At 36.8% G+C, this 23,614-nt stretch overlaps 1 protein-coding gene across 3 annotated transcripts; it reads right to left on the bottom strand.

The window, feature by feature from the left end:
* Nucleotides 1–8,180: 8,180 nt before the first annotated feature.
* LOC112737678 (G-type lectin S-receptor-like serine/threonine-protein kinase At2g19130) lies at nucleotides 8,181–15,101 on the bottom strand. Of its 3 annotated transcripts, XM_072211448.1 has the most exons (4): nucleotides 14,158–14,333; nucleotides 12,679–13,960; nucleotides 8,868–9,256; nucleotides 8,181–8,796 (listed from the first exon to the last, which is right to left on the bottom strand). In XM_072211448.1, exons 1-3 carry the CDS (start codon nucleotides 14,193–14,195, stop codon nucleotides 9,221–9,223), a joined length of 1,356 nt encoding a protein of 451 aa, XP_072067549.1. In that variant the 5' UTR covers nucleotides 14,196–14,333; the 3' UTR covers nucleotides 8,181–8,796; nucleotides 8,868–9,220. The 3 variants fall into 3 exon arrangements, with proteins under 3 accessions (XP_072067549.1, XP_072067548.1, XP_025643471.1); XM_072211447.1 differs by having other exon boundaries at nucleotides 12,679–15,051; XM_025787686.3 differs by lacking the exons at nucleotides 8,181–8,796; nucleotides 8,868–9,256 and adding an exon at nucleotides 11,575–11,859 and having other exon boundaries at nucleotides 12,679–15,101.
* Nucleotides 15,102–23,614: the final 8,513 nt, after the last annotated feature.

Below are 23,614 nucleotides of genomic sequence, written 5' to 3'. Positions count from 1 at the left end.
TTTAGAATTAAGATCAAACTCCTTAAATAATTCTTTAAACCTTTAAAAATAGTATCTTATTTTTTTTATGATTCATTAGAATAATGAAACTATTTTCAGATACATTCTGTATGTTGTGACATATTTTTTCTTTCTTGAATCTTAGTTTGTTTCTTAGAAATTAAAAACGTAATTCTTTGATTTTTTTTTATCATTATAGTAGTAGAAAAATTAAAATATATAAAATATAAAATATATAAAAAATTATAGTTAAAATGATGAATATTAACAATTTCAATATGTACTTGTTAAATATTTGAATATCTTTCTTATAAAAAAATCAATCAAAAAAACTAACATAAAATAATATTAAATTAAATAGATAAAGATATTTAGACTTCAACAATAATAACAGTATAACAGCAATACTTATTGTTTTTAATTTATAAAATGAATAAATCATAACTTAAGTTTGGAACTTGCAACAAAGTAACCCCATATGCTGAATTTAAAATAAAAAGGTATTAAAAGTAAATAGAAAAGGGGAGTGTTGAACTCATGGTGTTTAATTTGAAATGAAAATTTTTTACCAAATGAGTTACTTGTAATCTATGATGATATACTACTAATAATTTTATAAAATACTTGAAGGCATGTTCTCCCATTGTTCCTTAAAAGATCCACCCTTCTATATGACATAGATATAATCATTTATATATCTTTTTTTAGCTATCAACTTAATAGGATAAGTAATTTTGTAATTTAGAATTTTTATCACTTAAAATTCTAGAATTTAATCCTTGTTAGATTCTAATTTTTTTTTTTGCATAAGACCAACAAAAAAATAAAGAAATTCTATGTAAAAAAATTTATGTAAATTTAATTTTTTTATACGTAAAGATATATTATTACAAATATAATTATTTATTTAATTTTTTCAATCAGCTTAAATTAAACTTTTGAAAGAAGTATTTTAATTTTTGTATTGTATATTCTGATAACTGCATGTATAAGCTAAGACAAACTTATATCTTCAACAACTTTTTCATGAAATGTTCATTTTATCAATTTAATTATTGAATCCTACACTATAATTCTAAAAGAGGGTTTGCTGTTTATTATTATTCAGAAGTCTATCCTCCCAACCATATTCAAATTCATTGAATGATTGAAGGATATATTTTCTTTTTTTGGTCTCTTTTTCTACTGTAATTTAGTTTCTAATCTGTTCGCATGGCATGAGAGAACAACAATTAATTTTTGAAATTCAAATTTTTATAGATAGATATTGCATACTAATTTAAAATATTTCTATAAGTCTAATACTCAGAATTAGGTTCAAGAGTATTAAAAAGTTCTAAAAAACCAATTGATGATTAAATATATTTTTGGATTCTAAAAAATATGTAACAAAAAAGATACTAATTTTTTATAATTTATTTTAATACATGAAAAAAGATCACAATAAGCTATCAAATATCTTATGATGAGAATAACTCATCAAAAAAACAATTCACATAAAAAAATTTGTAATATCATAACCTCATATATAATATAGGCACTATTTCAAATACGTCCACTGAAATTGACATCCTAAAAGTATAGAAACAGACTTGCAGTGAATAGAAAAATGTATACTCCAATCCATTATAATTTAATCTCATATATGCCTATAGAATTTTGTGAAATAGTACATATAAACCAAAAAGTCAAGATAAATCACTTTCACAATTATTGGTAGATTGAAAATAAAAAGACGAAAAACAGAATTTTCGCTTTCATGATCATGATACCACAAGAAAATAAATAAAAAGTAAATTGAAAAGTAGTTATAGTTTTCTCAAATCAATCTTATCAATTAATTATAAGTTAAAACATAAATAAATAATAAAAGAAATTGGGCTCCAATAATATGATATTTAAATTGTACTTGTATTTATTAATTTATTTCCATCTATCTCTCAAAAACTCCGATTTTACTTCCCAAATAGTTAGACATAGACGATTTATCATCTTCCAAGTTATAGTTAATTATTAGTTATTTTTTTTTTATTGAGAAGGGCCAGAGGCCCAAAACAAAAAAACTAATTAGCCATTTACTATTCTCGCAAATACTCGTTGCCTCCTATAAGCTTCAATTGTTCGAACAAGAAAGGGGGAGGCAAAACAAAACGGTGGAGCCATGCCGGAAGATTATGGGCATGCTTGGCTAGAACGTCGGCACTGAAATTGGCTTCTCTCAAGACGTGTTTCACTCGGAAGTCACCTGGATTTGCCTGGAGCTCTTTAATTGCACGGATGAGGGAGGTGCTATCATAGAGGTCCGTAGATGAATGCTGCAACAGATTCACTGCACAGGTAGAATCTGTCTCTACTTGTACCTTCTCCATTCCCATATCAATTGCAATTTTAAGACCTGTGTAGATTGCCCAAAGTTCTGCTTTAGTAATGGTTACCTTCCAATGTTCATCATGAACCCTGTCATAACCAGGCCGTTCGAATCTCTGAGAATGCCGCCACACGAGCCAGAATTTGAAGTTTGCAGGACCGAGCCATCAACGTTGAGTTTGCTCCAGCCCGCTTCCGGTGGCTTCCAACCAATAAGGATCGAGTTTGTCACTCTGAGGGTTTTGATGCTTCTCTCTGTAAGGTCTAACACTTCCTCATAGTTTCTGGCCACCCCTCTAATTTCTGGGATTACTCTTTCAAAAGGGATGTTATCTTGATTGAAAATTAATTCATTTCTTTTTCGCCAGATAATATTACAAGAAGTGAGAAAGAAAGTGGGCCATGAAGTCCCACAGCTAGTGCGAGAGGTCCTAGACAGGTTATCGTAGAGCCAGTCTTGGAGATTCTGGCTAAAGAAAGGGTCCTGCAGGTCTCTATTTGAGTTGCTCATCCAAATGCCTTGGGCGTATGGGCAGTCCCTCAGCACATGGAGCAGACTCTCTTCAAGATTCGGGCATCTCGGGTAGCAATCATTATCGGTAAGCCCCCGAACACTTCTTTTTAGATTAGTTAGCAGCGCGTTATGGCTTAGGAGCCAAGCAAAGGTTCTCAGTCTCTGGGAAACCCTGGTTTTCCAGCAAATTCTATAAATTTGGTCTGAGTCCCTATCTTCAACATAGTAGCTTTTGTAGGCTGATTTGATAGAGAAAATGCCCTGAGGTTCTGGTAGCCATCCCAGGGAATCCGGTCTGAGGGAGTGGTGGGGAGCTTTAACAGTACGAATCATAACGATAATCTCCTCTGGGATTAGCTGAGCTAACCTCTCCCAATCCCAACATTCTTCTGCCGTAGCATAGGTTGCTAAATCCTCGTCAGCTCTGTCTTCCCCGATCTGTTCCATCGATAACTCGCTCAAATCTGAGATACCAGGAATCCAGTGATCTTTCCAGAATTTAATGCTTCTTCCATTTCCAATCCTTCAGATTAAATTGCTTTGAAATCGGTCCCAAATTTTAACAATACCTCTCCAAGCATTAGAGCACTTCGCTTTTTTAGTAACCTTTGGAATAAGGCTGTCCCCACAACTATACTTCGCTTTCATTACTTTCACCCAGAGAGCTTGTTCATTATGCACCAGCCCCCAAGCTAATTTCATGAGAAAAAGGTCATTGGATTCTTGAGCCTTCCGCAATCCTAGCCCTCCTAATTCCTTTGGCTGGCAAATGGTATCCCAATTCAAAAGATGAATTTTCTTGTTCTCCACATTAGATCCCCAGAGAAAGTCTCTACACATTTTATCAATTTTATTACAGACCCCCTTAGGCATCTTCATTGTTTGCATAGTATAGCTCGGAATGGTAGACAAAATCGATTGAACAAGGGTGCATCTTCCGGCAAGAGAAAGGGTTTTCATGTTCCAACTTGACAATTTGGCCTGCATCTTGTCTAGAATTGGTTGAAAGTGGTATTTTCCGCACTTCTCGTGGATGAGCGGTATGCCGAGGTACTTTCCTAAATTGCTGATTAGCGGAATACCGAGATCTTTGCTGAGCTCCTCTCTTCTGTTGTGATTAACATTCTTGGAGAAAAAGATGCAGGATTTGCTAGGGCTGACTTTCTGTCCAGAAGCTTTACAAAAGGTCTCCAAAGCTTCCTTGATTACTCAAACCTGCTCCTTGCTTGCTTCCGCGAAAAGAACGAGATCATCTGCAAAACAAAGATGAGATAGATGAGGACCATTCCTAGTTAACTTGATAGGTTTCCATTTTTTCTGCTCTATTAAGGAGTTAATTAGTTGAGAGAGTCTTTCAATACATAGAACAAAAAGATAAGGGGATAAGGGGTCTCCCTGTCTAATGTCTCTTGTTGGGTTGAAAGTCTCTGATGGAGAACCATTCCAAAGCAAACTCATAGTGGGGGAGGAGATGCAGAAGTGAATAACATTCACAATATTCTCCGGGATGCCAATATCTTTGAGAGTGTCAATGATAAAATTCCAATTTAGACGGTCATAGGCCTTCTCCAAGTCTATTTTGATTGCCATGAGTCCTTTACCACTAGCTCTCATCCTCATAGTATGGATCACCTCTTGTGCTACCAGAATGTTATCTGCACTAATTCTTCCTGGGATGAAACTGGCCTGGGTGTTAGAGACAATGTACCCCAAGTGCGGCTTTATTCTTTCTGCAATAACTTTAGTAACAATTTTATAGCAGACGTTACAAAGACTGATAGGTCTGAACTGTGCAAAGTTTTCAGGTGAGGGAACTTTAGGAATGATAGAAATTAAGGTTTGGTTTGCTCCAGCTATATTCTCAGGATTTCTAAAGATCATATGCACCCAATTCACCACCGAATCAGATACAATGTCCCAGGAATGCTGGAAAAATTTTGCTGGCAGTCCATCGCTTCTTGGCGCCTTCCAGCTTCCCATATTGAACACAGCATGTTTAACTTCTTCATGGGTAATATTTCTGCTCAAATGGTTTAACTCAGCCTCAGTCAGCCTAGGGAACTTATCTGTGACAGGAAAATCAGGTAAAAATAAATTGTAGTTATTAGGAGCATATAAAGATTTGAAAAAGGATACTCCGAGCTCCTTCAGTTCTTCCACGTTATCAATCCATTCATCGTCGCTATTTTTTAGAGCATTAACGTGGTTCCTTCGTCTCCTTCCGTTAGCTTTCTGGTGGAAGTATTTAGAGTTTTTGTCCCCTAAATTAATGGTTTTACATTTAGCCATTTGTATCCAATAGCTTTCTTCTTGTACCACAATCATTTCATATTCCTTCCAAAGGTCCCTTTGCAGTTTTTCCAAAAAAGGATTATTATTAAAGGAAAGGTTTTGGTTGATGCCTTCAAGCCTGAGAAGAATTCTTTTCTTTTTCCTGAAGATGTGCCCAAAGACCTCTTTGTTCCATTCTTTGGCTTTCTCTGTGAAATGGTGAATGTTGTTGATGAGATCACCTTGTTTGCACCAGTTACTTCTCACCAAATTATTGTAGCCCTCATGGAGCAGCCAGGGCGCGAGCAGCTTGAAAGGTCTCTCTCTCCTGTTTTCCACAAGGGTGTCAAATTCTAGGAGAATAGGTAGATGGTCAGACTTCAATTTAGGTAGATGTTTCACTCCAACGGATGGAAATAAAACATTGAACTCCAAATTGCATAAGAATCTATCAAGCCTGTGTTTAATTTGATTTCTTTGCCAAGTGAACGGCGGACCAGAAAAGCCTAGATCATTTAGACCGCAATTAAGCATGCATTTTTGAAATCTGTTTGAGTCTTGAGATAAATTATGATTGCCCCCAGTTTCCTTAAGAGAAATGATAGAATTAAAGTCCCCACCAAGACACCAAGGCCCTTGATTAGTTGCTGCTATACTTTCTAGCTCCCTCCACAAGGTACTTCGCGGTCCTGGTTGGGGGCTGCCATAAATACACGTGCAATGCCAAGACTGGTTATTATTATCTTTAATCTTTAGGTGAATAAACTGTCTTTGGATATTAACAGGCTCCACCTGACAATCTTTTCCGTTCCAAAGACACCAAATCCCTCCCGAGAAGCCCTCTGCATCACTAATGCACCAAGAGTCAAAACCTAATTTGCGGATGATCCCCTCTACTTTGGTTCCTGAGACATGAGTTTCAAGAAGGATACACAATTTCAAATTATAACGATAAGTTAAGTCTCTAATCATAATGGGAAATCCTTTGGAGGAAACCCCTCTACAATTCTAAGCTAAAATATTCATAATAACCATTAAAAAACAAGGTAGAAAAAACTCCCTGAAAGAAGTCAGGAATCTAGGCCTCGATTGGCTTGACATTAGTGGCCTGTGCCACCTCCTCTATGCTTCGGAGACACTCCTCTCCCCTCTGTTGTCCCTCCATTAGGTCGTCTTTTCCTACTTTGTTGCTGGATTCTCCTGGATTCTCCATAGGTTATAGCCGAGCAGTCCCTACAATTCTCTTTCCCAGCAAGCAATAACCAGGCAGAATATGAAGCCCTCCTAGCAGGGCTAAAGCTCGCCCGGGATTTGGAAATAACTCAGCTCACTGTATATTGTAACTCACTACTTGTCGTCTAGCAGATCAAAGGCGACTTCCAGGTAAAAGATCCTTTGTTAGAGAAGTACTGGCTCATAACAAAGGATCTCATTTCAAAATTTCAGAAGCTTGAAATTATACACATAAATAGAGAACAAAACACAAGAGCTGATGTTCTCTATAAATTAGCCACAACAAGGCTAACACCACATACATCAACACTTTCACAACTGACACTCGAAAAACCGAGCTTTGAACTAAATAGTGTGTTGAGTATTATACAGGTGAAGGACTGGAGAACACCTTTTCTTCAGTATATCAAGACAGGAGCCATCCCAAAAGATGAACAAAACGCGCAACTCTTCCGAAGAAGAGCAAGCTACTACACGGCAATAGGAGACAATCTATATAGAAGAGGATTCTCACAACCTCTCTTAAAGTGCCTCAACAAAGACGATGCCGAAATAGTAATGGCAGAAACACACGAAGGAGTATGCGGAAACCATATTGGTGGCCGAGCTCTATCAGCCAAGATATTGCGAACAGGATACTACTGGCCAACAATAAAAAGAGATTGCATGACCAAAGTAAGAACATGCGACAACTGCCAGAAGCATGCTAATGTCTCAACGACACCCGCCGAGAAGTTGCATACCTTCGAGGTAAGTTGGCCTTTCGATAGATGGGGACTAGATATCCTCGGCCCCTTCCCGAAAGCGCCAGGATAGGTAAAGTTTCTCTTGGTATCAATAGATTCCAAATGGATTGAAGCACAACCCCTGGCACGTATCACGGCCGAAAAGGTAAGGTCTTTCCTTTGGAAAAACATCATATGCCGTTACGGCATACCAAGGGAAATAATTTCCGACAATGGAAGGCAGTTCACAGACCACAATCTCGCTACTTTTTTACAAAACTTCAACATTAAACACCATTTTAGTTCGGTTGAACATCCTCAAACAAATGGCCAGGTAGAATCGGCTAACAGAGTTATTTTGCAGGCCCTAAAAAAGAAGTTAGATGACGTAAAAAGTGAATGGGCAGACCTCGTACCAGAAGTCCTCTGGGGGTACAACACGACAATCCAGTCAGCAACAGGAGAAACCCCATTCAAACTAGTGTATGGGGCCGAGGCCCTCATACCCGTAGAAGTCGGAACGACTAGCTTGAGAGCCGAGCTATATGATGCAAGCAAAAACAACAACAAACGACTAGCAGACCTAGACCTAATTGACGAAGAAAGGGAGATAGCAACAATAAAACAGCTAGCAATGAAGCAGTTCATACAAAAGCGACACAACAAAAAGGTCAACCCGAGGACGTTTGAAGAAGGAGAACTTGTCCTCAGAAAGACAGAAGAGGCAAGGAAACCACAAATACATGGAAAGTTAGCAGCAAATTGGGAGGGCCCGTTCCGAATTTCTAAAGTGCTCGGCAAAGGAGCTTATCAACTAGAAACATTACTAGCTAACCCTGTATCAGGAAACTGGAATGTATCCTCCTTGAGGAAATATCAATCATAATGTACATCAAAGCGGATGAAGGTACTCTTTTTTCCATTTTGAGGTTTTATCCCAATAAAAAAGGGTTTTACTCAAAAGGGTTTTAATGAGGCCGGACGCCTTACCCAGTCAATTCAACGCGATAAATTCAAACACTAAACAACAGATATACTCTACTATGACTATGATTCATAAATCCGCGGCAATACCAAATACGTATCCAGACATATGCATATACAAACATACATATAAAGTCAAAACGGATCAGCCGAGCTCCATACTCGGCAAAAGTCTTAACAAACAAAACAGTCATAATCAGTCAAAATACGCAAAACAAACTTCCAAAACGTCAGCAAAACAATCAAACCCCAAAAGCACTATTCTATCTTATCCCCGATACTTGAACTGTCACTTTGTTTGTCAGCTTCATCGTCAATCAGCTCGCCATTAACAATGATCTTCGTCGCATCAAGTTTGGATGCATCGACCTCAGGGAACAAAGCTCGGACTTGATCTGAAGCTCGCTCGAAACCCTGAGAAAAAGCTTCATACACCTCACCTTCTAACTCTTTCACTCGAGCTGCCAAACGACCATTATCAGATTTCAAAACTTTACCAGCCTCAACCACCGCACCATGAAGACGCCTTTCCTCGGCAAGTTCCTCCTCCTTCCCTTTCAGAGAAGAAGAAAGCTCAATAATCCTCTTCTCTTTCTCTTGAATGGCAGCAGAAAGCTCAGAGATATCAACAGAATCCTTAACTTCAGATTTAACAGCAAGCTCTTAAAACCTTCCAATAGCAACAACCCGAGCACCAATAACCTGTGACAAAAGCCATAAAAATCAGAAGCATTACACATAAAGGTAAACACGAACAAAGAGGCCAAAGTTACCTGAAGAAAACGACTCATCCCAGGGCGACCAACCTCTTCAATCATCTTAAAGTCATCAGGGAACCGACAAACCTCGTCGGCAAGAGTAGCGAAAGGAAAGAACCTCGACCATAAAGACCTCATGTTATCACCCTCCCGGTAGAAATGAAGCCTCTTCTGAGACTCATACGCCGCTTCCACAATAGGAAGGGCAGGAGAATTCTCTTACTCTCAGCCTTCTCTGCACGAGTCTTAGGCCTTTTTCCCTTCAGACGAGGATTGGCCACAGTTTGAGCAACAGCATCACCACCCTTACCCGCATTAGTCGTTGACCCTTTTTTTCTCGTTTTTCTTCCTCTGACTGAAAAATGACTTCAGTCCAGCAGTGGTGATAGTGGGGGCTTTTTCAGCTGCAAACAAAACCACAAAAACAAAGAACGTCAGTAATAACCATGCCACCATACCAGGAAACAAGGCTAAAACTATTTACCTAGATAATCCAAAACAGCCTCCTTATCTGAGTCCCACTTCAACAAATCCACAACAGACAACAACCCTACCGACTCCTCTAATAAAAATTCCAATACAACATTGTCATCAAAAACCCTATCATCAACGTCAAGCACCTGGGCAGGCTCGGGAGACCAAGAAAGGGGAAATCTCTCCTCTAAGAACTCATTCAAATAAAAAGGAAACTCATCTTCGACACTTCTAACCTTAACAAACATCGTTTTAAAATCTTTGAACGACGACTTATATAGGGAAAACACTGACCGACGCGGATGGCTATTAAGGTTTACCCACAAATCACGCCTGACCCCTTTCGATTGAAACAAGGAAAAGAAAACCCTCAAGGAAGGAGGATGCTCCAGAATGCTCATCAAGATCTCAAAAGCACGAACAAAACCCCAAGAGTTAGGGCGTAACTGGGAAGGAGCACAATTCAACCAAAACAACACACCACATTCAAAATCCGTAAAAGGGAACCTGACACCAAGCTCAGTCAGTAAGCAAGAGTAAACGTAAAAGTACGACCAACCCTCAACTCGCTCGCACACACGATCCCCTTCCTCACATGGCAAAAGCTCTATCCTAATCCTATGACCCTCCCTAACCCACACATCAGAGCCTAACACCTTCACAGATTCAAGATCATTAAACCTAGACACACATTGTTTTACCTGTTCACTAACCCAACTACAAGGATCGTCCTCGGCCACAATAACCTTGCCCTTTTCCATAAGAACTGAACAAACGAAAAATAGGAAGAAAACAGAAGAGAAGACTGAAATTCTTCAAAACGAACCTTTGGCACTCATTTTTTCTTCCTCCTGTGATAGCAAAAGTAGTATTGAAAATAAGGGAAGTAGAAGTTACCTATAACAAATCCCAGTAATAAAACATGGGGTAGTGAAACGGTCTCCATAACACAAGTTAAAACCGCCCCGATCTCAACCGTCCAAAAATTTCAACAAAAATCAATGGCCAGGATCACGCGGAAAACTGCACAGGGAAACTCACATCAATCATTTCAGCGCGGGAAACGAAACGGCAATTAAATGCCCACTTTCCTCCTTCCCAAGGAAATTAATTCAAAAAAACAAAACCTAAAGGCCACGACAACAAATCCAAGACCAAAGGAGTAAAAAAGCTCGCCCCTGTCCCTTCAAGGACACAGGGCGACCTTGGGGGCTATGATACGTAGCCTATAAACTCGGTCAACAGAACATATCTCGCCGAAACAGACCTCGGTCAGCTATCATATCTCACCAAACAGAACCAAGTAAATAACTAATGCCAAAGAATCTGGAAACTCCAACAGAACGCAGAATCTCAACTGACTAGGGTTAACGTTATTAGGATATTCTCGGCAAACACGGAAAATCCCTAAACAAGCTCCAACTAACTCACTCCTAACGTCTATATAAACAGATAAGTAACTACGAAGAAAGACAGGTTACAGAACATATTCACTCTCATTTTATTATCACTTTCTCTCTTAATTCACATTCTTACTTGAGCGTCAGAGTGCTTTTTGCAGGTGCTCCCGCCGCCGTGTTTCTCCTCAGCCGAAGTATCACTTTTCCATCCGAACACTGTGACCCGCTGGAAGGACTGTCATACCTCGGCAGCAACAGGACGTAACAGACATTTTGTTACGTTATTGTGTTCGCGTGACATTTAGGATACAATATTCACCGACACATCTGATATTCAACCGTGTCTTAATAAAAAATAAAAAAATTTTCTCCGGACACACCTAAATATTATCACGTGTCAGTGTGTCCAATCTTATTCATAACATATATTTTTGAAATAAATTTAGATATAGTATATATTATTATTTATTAAAACAAAAAATATTTTAAATATTTGATATAATTAAAATAATACATTAAAAATAATTAAAAAAATTAATTTATAAAATTTTAAAATTTGTGTGTTGGCATGTCTCGTATCGTGTGGTGTCTCATGTCTGTGCATCATAGTGCAGCATACTGGGGACTTATGTTCTTTCATGATTTTGCCACACAAATTCTTACAACATAAGTTTACTCTGCATAACTTAGTTTCTTTCAGTCAATAAAGTATTCAGTCCTTTTTTTTCTCCAAAAGTAGCAGTCAAATCTCAACAACTAAGGTTCTTTTTCTTCAACAAGCATCAAAGTTCTTGTGAGCACGATCAATTGATCATCACCGAGTTTAGCTTCTACAAGGTACACATCAGTAGGTGAAATCAAGTTTACTTATTCAAAGATTTTTAATTTTTAATTCAATGTAAAAGCACTGGGAAATTGAATCCATTCTTGTTCTCATATGCCATTCTACTATACACAAATTGTAAAGAAGATCAAATAAGTTCATAGGACTAATTCACCAAAATAATATTTTGACATAAGTCAGTGAAAGCACCAGATACATCCTTGACTAATTTATTTCAGCATTCTGGAAGCTTTGATCTTGAAGGAGCTTTCAACTCACTGATATGATATCATAGTTCAACTTGAACTGACTGAAATTAATGTACATTACAAAGGAATTAGTATGCAATCTGAAGGGTTTATATGAGTAATAGCATAAGCAAGACTTCAGGTAATTCACTTCTGGCCAATAAGGTTTTATTTCGAATACTTAACTTTAAAGGAGCTGAATCTGGAGGGGCAAAAAGTGTAATGCTTTTAATTAAGAAATATATCAATTCATTTACCAATGACAACAGTGTCAAGACTCAAGAATACTGCTTAAGTTCTAGGAATGTGACATTTCTCTCTGACTTCTAGAGCTTGAGTTACTTTGTTCAAATTATATGCCATGTATGTGAAGACAATAGACATTATGCAATAAAACTGCTACATTTGACAATTAGAGCTGCATCCATTTCTAGAACATACAAATTCTAACTACTACAACAACCACCAGAAGTAACAACAACAACAATAAATTCTCTTTAGGCTTGAAAAAAAATTGAAATTTTGGTATCTTTCAGGACAGGTTTCAATAATGAATCCCCTTTTAGGACATAAAATCAGCTTGGTTCTTTCTTGGTTAGGCAGATTAGACTTAGGCTGACCTAAACAGGAGGCAACATAACACTTGAGAGTGAATGGTGCTAGGCATAATGCACTCTAAGGCAGAAGGAGCAACCAAATAAAAAGTAATGATTCTCACTTCTCAGGAAGAAAGGTGAGAAACTGTGCATTCCTACTATTAGAACTGTACTATGCTACATCATCATTAAGCTCTATCCATATTGTTTTTCAAGTTTCTATCAATTTAAGAACAGATGATTGCTCACATAATACAAGGATAAATCAGCGTTGAAAGAACTTACTGGTGGTCGAAAGCTAAAGCTGAAACTTGAAGGTAGTGTGCTCGATGTGCTATAATCCTCGATTTCCTTCAGATCACCGTTTTGGACAGAAGGTTCTGCTAAGGACAGGAAAAACCGTGGAATTGGAGGAATACCAACATCAAGATGTCCTTCCAAAGCTTGAACAACCTCTTTCATTGTTGGTCTATCATTCTCATCATCTTGAATGCACCAACAACCAACCTTGCATGCTCTAATCAGCTCTTCTGCTCTGAATTTGCCTTGTAGTTTGGAATCTACTAAAGGCAGAACATCCTCCCCATTGTTCAATGCATTGAAAACAATTGCCGGGAAATAACTAGCTAGATCGTCATTTACTATATCCATGTTCCTTCTACCTGAAATGATCTCAAGAAGGACCTGGCCGTAGCTATACACATCAACTTTTGCAGTGATTGGGACACCAGAGAACCACTCTGGTGCTAGATAGCCTCTTGTTCCTCTCATGGTGGTAAGAACCCGGCTGAAGTCTCGGCCTAGAAGCTTCGCCAAGCCAAAATCCGCAACTTGAGGATTAAATTCAGCGTCCAACAAAATGTTCTCCGGCTTGATGTCGCAATGAATGATGCAGTCTCTACAATGCTCATGTAGGTAAGCTAAACCTTTGGCAGTGCCAAGAGCAATATTGTATCTAGTTCCCCAATCTAAGACATTAGAATCACTCTGGAACAAGTGAGATTCTAGAGAACCATTTGGCATGTAATCATAAATTATGAATCTCTGGGAACCTTGTAAGCAGAATCCAAGTAAGCGAACAAGATTTTTGTGCTGGATCAGCCCTACCGTGTTGAGTTCTGCTCGAAGCTGTTTTTCTTCTTGAAAGTGTCCTCGAAGTTCCTTGACAGCAATGAAAGTTGAATCAGGGAATTCCCCTTTGTAAACAGTGCTGAAACCACCTTTCCCAAGCTTAATTGTGAAGTTTCTAGTTGCTTTTCTCAAATCTCTGTAATTGTACGGCTTCAGTGTATCTCCTGCCATTGCATTAGATGAAGTGGTAGTGCCTCTTTTCCACAGCCTTATCAGCAAAATGGCAATAGCAACCATCACACTAGCAAGCCCAATTGCTGCCACCACAATCACCCAAGTAACATTCTTCCTTCCACTATGTTTGCCATTCACTCTTGTATCCTCATTTCCACTGTGAAGGTCACATTTTTTGTGGTCCACGGGGATGGTAACCCATTCGTTTTTATCATCCGACCACCAGAAAAGTTTGAGGTTTCCAGATCCATCTAACACATATCTAGCAAGACAGGATGAGAGAGAGTAACATGAAAATGTTACATACGAGTAATTGTCTGAGTATCCTATAAAGTTAAATTCAATAACATACGTGTAATATATGATTCCTTGAAACCGATCTATGAAGAATTTAGACTCCATAAAACCATCATTTTGTAACAATTGGACCTCAGCTAAATCCGCAGAAACTCTACTCACCTCAGCAGAGAAGTTGCCAGTTGATGGATTAGGTGCATGAAGCCAAGATTTCAGAACCTTTTTAATACCTCTGTCGTTATCATATCCCCACTTCGCATAAGGCAGCAAGGTATCAGTTAGGTAATCAAAGCTTTGCCAACTGTAGTCGTCAAGTGAGCTGCTTATAATAAAGTTTCCATCTTCCCGAAGATTAGCAGCTATCGAGTCCAAAGGACCCAAACTAAAGGAAGAGTTGGTTGACCAAACTGCATCACCGGTGGAAGTATAGAGAGAGAGATTGCCATGCTTGTCAAGTTCTAACCATGAAGAGTATGGATCAGATATAGGATGATCCCTGTTGGCTACCCACACCACTGTTCTTTCTGGCGTTGGTAACCCTTTGTACCATATCCCTATGTAACAATTCCGAGAGTTGTTACCTGAACCTGATGTTGAGAAGAAACCCATTTCAAACATTTCTCCATCGGAAACTAGAGTTTCGCTTCCTGAAAGTCTCTGCCCTGGAAAGATGCTATCAGATTCAATGGATACATGGAACCAGAACGACATGAGAAAGAGCAGAACAAGATCAAACTTGAACACCCATGACCCCATTTCTCTTCTCTATGATTCAGTTATCTTCTTGTCCAATGATAGAATCAAAATATGCATAGCATTCGTTGACTTATGAGTTGACTCGTGACGCCTATCTAATATAAAAGATAGAAAAGTCTTGCATGGTGGCTTATTATATCATACCTGGATGAGCATGTGTCATGAAGTTGTGGCGAAACAGATCAAAAGAGTTTCAAATACGTGTAACTCGGTTAGTGTTTATGTTGAAAAGTTGCATAGTTTCAGTATGCAACCTAAGAAAGCCGAATAATGTGAAAGAAATTTCCGGTGTACTTGACAAAATACGATGTAACACTTTGAATGAATTCAGCACCTCACCTCACGTTTATAAATAGTGAAGTTTATTTCCATTGAATTTTATAACGGAAAAAGTCTAGGGGCCAGCAGTTTTGTTGAATTTTGGCCAGCATGTAACCAGCAGAAAAAGGTGAGTCATTGGATGAAATCTCACACCAATCTCACACCATTAAATCATCATTGATGGCTATTTGATGGCTACCAATTACAAAAGTTGCTAGCCCTCTAGCATTGCTCTTTATAACGAGAGAAAAGAGAGACTTTTTTTTTCAGTAATATATCCGTTAAGTTATACAGTAGAAGTAGAAGTTTTTTCTTTAGAAAAAAATGTTGGTAGTCTGAAAAAATGATGGGTAATAGAGATAATAAATATCTCACGTCATAAAATCACTCGTCCCAAAAATTTAAATTGATTTTAGAGTTCATCAAGGATCGAACTCTTAACCTTTCAAATCTAGAACTCTAATACCATGTCATGATACCACTCATCCCAAAAGGATGGAAAAAGATAACACTAATGGTTATATCTCTAATACTCCCTAAACGTCCATTGTACGCATTGTACAAATATTCCATTGGCTCCCCATACTTTCCCAATGTAAAATTATATGCCGGAAATATTTTTAGGAATAACACATCTTTTATTTATCAATTCTGCTAAATAACTAATAGGGGGTCTAGCCAACTTCTGTCAATTTTCATTGGGCTGGATCCCAGTTCCCATTTTATCAAAAAAGCCATATCCCCAATTACTCATAGTAAACCTAATTCACCCTAACCAAATTGGGTTGGTCTATTGGGTTAGCTCACTAGTCCGCTTAAACAAGTATCAGGGGTTCGAATTCCGTCTTGTGCATGCAGTCGTGAAAAAAAAAAACCTAATTCACCCTAATTACCTATTGTAAACCTAACTAACCCTAACTTTCGCCGTTCATCAACGGCCCCCAAAACCTGACGGCAGCCCCACCCAACCTCCTTCTTCGTACGCGTTTTCGTCGCCGGTGTCAACCCTAGTCAGCACCACCCGCGCTTCCATTGACGACCGATTGCGGGTCTTCAGAAGATCAACGCATTGCAACCACTACTGCTATAGGTCACCGTCGCCATTTCATTGAAGATGCATCCCCTTCTCCGTTGGACCACCCAATGACACCTCCATGTGCTTAGCCTCCATGCACGCCACGTCGGACTTCTCCCTATCCCGCCGAAGCATCACCATCCCACTTCGTCTCTTCTTCCTGACCAACCTTAGTCAGTGCCGCAACCAACACTGCCTCCAAGATGCATCCTGCAGGCTCTTCCTCCTCCGTCGGCGCCGTTGCTCTAACAGGTTAGTAGTAACTTACGGTTTCAATAATCAAAGGATGTTGCTGATCTGTTTAGGGTTCATATATTAGGATTAGATATTCATATAAGATGCATTTTTTTAATTTGTGGATGTTACTTTTTTGTAATATTAGACGTTAGATTATATAAATTGAACTGAATCTTCTATGATACTGGTTATTATACTTTGCTAGAGAGCTCTTGTATGCGTTAGTAATTGTTTTTGTTGAGAGAATTCGCAAGTGTGGATAAAAACAGAGTTATAAGTTTGTTTGTTTTTTATTTTCTGGATTAAAATTGAATTTGAATATGGCCAACTTAAACTTGAAGCAGTAAGATAGTCTATGTAGTAATTGTTGGACTGTTTGGGAGAAAAAATAACTAGTTATCCCTATAACTAAGAGTAATTTTTTGGAGTTCTGAATAAAAATAGTAGTTGTAATCCCATTAACTGAGTGATTTTTTTGGATGTGTCTTCTAATTAAAGTTGATCTTTTTTTTTGCACTATCCCATGGTTCAGATTATATGTATAGTTGTCAGTAATTGAATTTAATTAGTTTCGTTCAATGTTCTCTTAATTTTTGTTTGATTAACAGAGGTTGCTATTGAATGACTTTATGTTTTGTTATCCTTGTATTTTGGATATAGTTGATGCTTTCTCAGTAGTTTAGGAGTTTTGGAAAAACAAAAGGTTGAATCTTGGAATTTTTTTCTAAATTGGTGTTAGTTTATAATTTAGTAATTTATAGATTCAATGGTCTAAATTATTTAAAAATGTTTGATGTTGCTCTTGGTACTGATATACCATTCCTCGTGTTGAGTTTTCTTTTCTCTTTTTTTTCTCTCTCTCTCTCTTTTTTCCTGTGCGTGTAGTTAAAATTTGATTAATGAATAAAGTGTTTTCTCTAAACTAGATGTGGGGTGTTATTGTTTGAGCTTTAATGTGTGTTTAGTTTAGTATTAATTGGATGCTTGTGTCAGATTACATTTTTCAGTTAAACTTGTTTGCATTCCCAACCAGCGTCGAAAGTATCTAACTATTTACCCCAAACTATTTCAGCATGTTTTTGAAATCCCTTCCATGGTGAGTATCCCTTTCCGTATTAAGCAGCATTCCATGGACAAATTCGTTCGGTTTTCATGTTTTTTTTTTCTTTTTTATCCATATTGTACAATTGATTTTAAACTAATAAACCTCCATATTGTAAACGACAACTTCCCATCTTTTGACGGCAATAATGCTGCTCATGTGACCATTAAAAAATAATTCCACAGGATGAAAATCATACAACTTCGAGATTTCGTCAACAACTGCTCTATGGAGACCGTAACTGACAGAATAGAGTTCAGTCAATATTTCATCCTACTTGTCCTAAAGATGTTATTGTGTCCTACAGTGCAACATATAATTTTGCCGTGGCACATCCATGCAATACTAGATGTTTCTGATTCGAGAAAATTTTGTTGGCCATTTCATATTTTCAAGTGATTAGAACAAAACAATCAAGAAGTATTAACGTAAAAACAACAAGTCCAGTAGGAATTGCATGTTCGCTTTGCTGGTAATTTTCTTAATATAAACTATTATCCACATAGGGCTGGCAATGGGTAAGGTAGGGTTTGACCATACCCGTGGGTTGAAAATTTTATTAAAACTCTACCCTACCCTACCCGCAGGTTGAGAATCTCTCAACCCTAACCCTACCCGCACCCTAAAATTCTAAACCCTACCCTACCCTACCCGCAGAAATATCAAATTTTTTCAAAGTAAATATAAAATTCAATCATTTCGAATTTTATATATATTAATAACATAAAAAATAAAAAATTAATGCTCTAAATTACTAAATTAACTAACTAGTTTTAGTGGTTGTTCACTTATTGTAAGTCATTACATAAAAGAGGTTGTGGGTTCAACTCTTACTTCCTTCGCTATATACCTAATTTTTATAAAATATGTGTTATATATGAGGTGCGGGTAGGGTAGGGTAGGATACACCCTAAACTTGTACCCTACCTTACCCGCAGGCATATCCGGACCATACCCTATCCTACCCGCGGCAGATCGGGTAGCCTACCCTACCCAAACGGGTTGAACCGGGTTGGATATCCGCGGGTAGGATATGAATTGCCAGCCCTATATCCACACAATTGTTCTTTGTGGCATTGGTAACCCTTTGTATACCAGTAGGGCAAAAAAGAAATGAACTAACCAAAACCATATGTATATCGTGTGGGTCTTTTATTTGAAGAAAAAAATTCTGTTAGTCTTTTTTGAGTGGATAATTCCAAAACTTCAATGGTTGGGCCCTGGTGTGAAAATCTATTACAATGTTGGATCAATAAGAGGTCATGAATTGAATCACCAAAAAAAAAAAATAAAGAGGTAATGAATTGTTAATGAATGAGAGTAATCCAAAAACAAAATTATGTGATATTTATGTGAGTTCCTACTATTGATGTATTTGTGGTATGAATTATATGAGAATATAAATTTATAAAGTGTTTAAATTTTATAAGAAAATATTATTTTGAATAAAAATAAATATTAAACAGTATTGTTAATATTATCATAGTTATTATTATTTTTGTTCTTGTTATTATTAATATTATTATTATTAAAAGAAAAATTCTTAAAAATTAGTAATTTTTAGTAGTTTTGGTCATCTTTTGGTCAATATAAATATTAAATTATTTTTAACAGATAAATTTTATTAATTTATGTGTTCAAACTCTAAAGAATTTGAGTGCAAATGACAATGATTCATGTGTGCAAAATTTTGGTAAACATAGGTGCAAACTATATGTTTATTGTGTGCAAAACTTCTGTAAATATGAGTACAAATTATTACCGGCTAAGTGTTGGTTAAAAATGATAATACTTGTTGGTCATGTAGTATTGTTCTTATTAAAAATCTTCATAATAGTTTTATTAATAAGATTTACTTTTTCACTTTGTGAATCCACTAAAGCTGGTATCCGCAAATCTTGAATTTATAATGTCATATCTTCGATAATTTACTTAAATAAACTAGTTGAAAATCAATCATACTAAATTGTCTTAAAACTGAATACACTGATAATTTTTTTGTCCTCTCAATATTTATATAAAATGTGGTCCTTGTACAAGATTTTAAAGAAACAAATATAAAACCTGCAAAACCACCACGACCTGTGAAGTAAATTTGTTAGTTTTTATCAACTTTTATGTTTTTTTAAGATATTAATTTGTTATTTTTATTTAACTAAAATTTTTTGTTTCTTAATTTGTATATTCATGATTATGCATATTATTTGTTAATTCTATGATATAAGTTTTAAAATTAAAGAAAAAATGGGCATTGACAAACACAAAACGTAAAAATATGAAACAAAAAGAATCACTCCTATTTTTTTAGCATATTCATGTATAATTATAGTGAAAGATATTTTAATCATAATTGGAGGGACTGAATTTAAAAAAAATTTAATTTTTTTTATATTTTTCATTACATAAAAGCAATTTAGGAATAATATATAGTTATTAAATTGATTTTATCCAGATATAAAGAAAAAAATCTTAAAAATTATTTTTTGTAATATTATTTTAATATGACAATTATATAAAAGAGACAACAATATCAATAATATATTATAAAATTATAAAATACCAAAAATTTATAGCGTATTTAATTAAAAAATTATTAATTAAAATTATTTAAAAATAAATAATAAATTATTAATTATTTGAAAGGCATAGTACTCTTAAAAAATATAAGATATGAATATAAAAAAAATAATAGTTGAAATTAAATAAGTTAAGATTAAAAAAAGTAAGGTAAATTCTTTCTTACAATGAGTTTAACAAAGACATGAACTCGCCGTGTTCTTGCGATTAATTCGCTCTATCAGTAGAACTGACCTCTACATTTCGAGTGGCTGCTACATCATTTTTCTGAAAAAAATCACCATGCAAAAAGAAAATAAGTCAGTTATATCCATAAAGCCATCTCAACAAAGGGTACAAAATTAACTGAGGCTAAACACATACCAGATGTGTATTTCTCTTCCTTCTTCATATAGATTTTTTGATCGATCTATCCAATTCATCTCCAAGCCTCTTTGATCTCGGCTGACCCTTCGTTGCCACCTTTGAAGGGCCTTAAATGCCGTCTGGGCCAACCACGCACTCATATTATGTGGCCATGTTGTTATATGTACCAACAACATTCTTGGACCCCAAGTTGGCACGATAATCAATTAGCTTGGCCCTTACATCGTCAAGAGCCGAATGCAACATGGCTGCTTCTTCATCACAGGTCATGAAAACCTGGGCAACATTAAAGAAGTATGAACACAATTCTCTGAATAAGTTATGACTTTCATCTGATCGATAATCGATTCACGTCATAGTTGCTCTTGATGTAAGTGTGCTTATGTTGTACATTCTTGCTCCATCGAGAGAGAACATAGTAAGATGGTACTCTATCTACTTTTTAATATGAAAACACAGTAAGACAATGACAACACCATATACCTCTTGATTCAAACATGTTACACCCGCACCGAACCTTGTATGTCAAAGGGTCAAAATCAATGCCGTACGTGCAATACCTAGACTCCCCATAAAGTAGGTATTGCTCGTCCACGTTCACACGGAACAAATCACAATCTTGTGTCACACCACAGATTAAACAATCACATTTTTTCTTGAATTCCTGTTGGACTTCCCTAAACATAGAGCTTGTGCACTCCTGTTAAAATTGTCTTTCAATTGTAAAGCTAGGTGAACAGAGGATAACTTTTTTAGAGTCTGCAGTATCGTCCTCCAGTTCTTTTTGTTCTTTGTTTCCAAATACATTGTCATACTCATACACGAATTGAACCAATCTACTCTTGCAATATAAAAACCTCTTGTAAAAAGCATGCATACTTTCACCTCTTTGAGTACTCCTCATACCTGTCCAAAATTCACAAAGAAAAAAGATTGGAACCCACATTCGTCGATCATCATGAAGGTCTGCAAAAACAAAAATTTGAAAAGCACCACCATAATCCAGTAAGAACGGAACCAAAAATCCAATATAATAAAAAAAACTTTACTCTCCAAAAAGAACATACAGGCACATGACAAAACGTAACACAAAAACTAAAACTTGATATAGGTTAGTGGTAATGAACCTGATAGCCATCTGTTGTGCCTTAGATTGAACTCTAAAATGAATCTAGCCCAATCATCTTTTGAAATATTCCACAGGCCGAGCATTTCATACAATGTCATTCATTTTAGCATGTATCTTTCTGTACCAAGCGTATCCTCCGAGCTTAGCTGGTATCTTCTTCAATATGTGCCATATGCACCATTGGTAGCGAGTATTTGGAAAGACATTCCTAATAGCACCAAACATGACCTTGTACTGGTTGGTGATGACACCCTATGGGGCAGTTCCCATGCATTTAACACATTATGTGAAGACTCACTCAAAGCTAGGAATTTTCTCATTCCCAAGCAAAGCATAGCCAAGCCGAGTGGACTTCCCGTAATGGTTGACACCAACAAAAGATGCAAACGGTAGTCTATGCCTACAAGAAAAATAGCCACAAGTAAGAACCTGCGGTAATTTCAAAATAGAAAAGCTTCCACTAGAGACACAAACACACACATACTTGTTTCTCCTGTATGTTGTGTCGAATGACACCATATCTCCATAATATTCGTTCGATGCCCTGCACATTGCATCAACCTAGAGCGCATTCCTAAGCTTGTTAGCTTTGTCGACATCTATTTCATAAAAGAAATCCGGGTTGATCTCTTTCATTCGCAAGAAATAGCTCAACATTTCCTTAACATCTGCATTATTATCAGCACAACTGTAGGTCTTGTTAGGCCATATGCTAGTCTCATCGTTGTCCTCAATCACACACTTGGCATGCATGGCCAATTTTCTGTACTCATGATAATGGACCGATTTCTTAGCAGAACACTGGTGGATGTGCTTCAATTCTAATTTTGACACCATCTAATTGTCCTTTTGCCTATCCAACATCACATACATCTTTGCTCTACATCTCGTGGTTGTTATTTTTTTTACCAGATGCTGCCTTCACTCGAGACTCCCGATAACCTTCTCGATTGCAATGTATTGATTGATTAATGGATATCCTTAATTCCTTCATTGTCTTGTCAAAATTGGTGTTCCTAATCTTAGTGATGAACCCAACTTTCTTTGCATATTCGAATAGAATTCTTGTGCACGTTGTAACGAATCAAATCGGAATCCTACATAGAGGATTTTCTCTAGCTGAATGACACTATGATCCGGCAATTGCAAATCCATTCAAAAAAAATTTTCAATGCCGCACACACTTAAAAATTGGAATCCAATAGCTCGTTAGTATTATGACAATAATAAAATACACTTTACACCTTATGACTCAACTCTGTATCATTATTTTCCAACTTAATAACGTCTGTAACTTCTTCGACTTGCAATTGAAAACACCCTAATACAGCTAAGCGAATCAAACAAAAAACGCATCATATAAAGAGATAAGCATCCATTATTCAATACCCAAAAAACCTCTTCCAACATCCACTTATTCACTGAGAACACCAATGTATAAACAAATAAAAGTCTAATAGTTTACATACAAAAATACACTAAATTACTACGAGAGATCAAATAATGCACAAGAGTATCCCTGTTAATACTGTAAAAAAAATTAAAGCAAAACTGCAAAACACACAGGTAACTTGCAAAACAAAAATCTACTAAAAACACATCATATATCAAAGTTGTACCATCAAACTAACATAAAAAAAATCACACCAATTATACTACTAAATCACCACTTACCTTGTCTACACGTTGAGTTTCATCATCACTCAAACACAGGATATTGACTTTGGTGCAATTAGAGTGATCACTTACATCATAGGAAGTGTCACACGATCCTTCTTCATTAATTGATGGTTCTATTGATGCAACACTCTCAATCTGCCTTTAGCGGCACCTTGCTCCTTTGGAGGTAGAATGGTATGGCTGCACGAGAATTCCCTGATCACGTCGTTGCGCATTTGGACGGGCTGTTTGGCGGCAAGACGACGACACATGCACAACGACGACAACAACTGGAGCGGGGTTGGGATGCGATTGCGGTGTATACGTTGAGCTTCTCTTCGACAGGACAGGTTGCATAACAAATGGAAGTGGGGACTGGCGATACGCGTTTGATCGG

The sequence above is a fragment of the Arachis hypogaea genome, chromosome 13, assembly GCF_003086295.3.
Source record: "Arachis hypogaea cultivar Tifrunner chromosome 13, arahy.Tifrunner.gnm2.J5K5, whole genome shotgun sequence".
Classification (NCBI taxonomy): Eukaryota; Viridiplantae; Streptophyta; class Magnoliopsida; order Fabales; family Fabaceae; genus Arachis; species Arachis hypogaea.
The sequence above is the reverse complement of the archived record's forward strand: the minus strand, read 5'-3'. Positions and strand labels throughout refer to the sequence as shown.

Coding starts and splice junctions, on each gene's coding strand:
- LOC112737678 (XM_072211447.1), bottom strand. CDS start 14,751: ATGGGGTCATGGGTGTTCAAGTTTGATCTTGTTCTGCTCTTTCTCATG. Junction 9,257..12,678: donor GCTTTAGCTTTCGACCACCA/GTAAGTTCTTTC, acceptor TTTTGTTTGCAG/CTGAAAAAGCCCCCACTATC.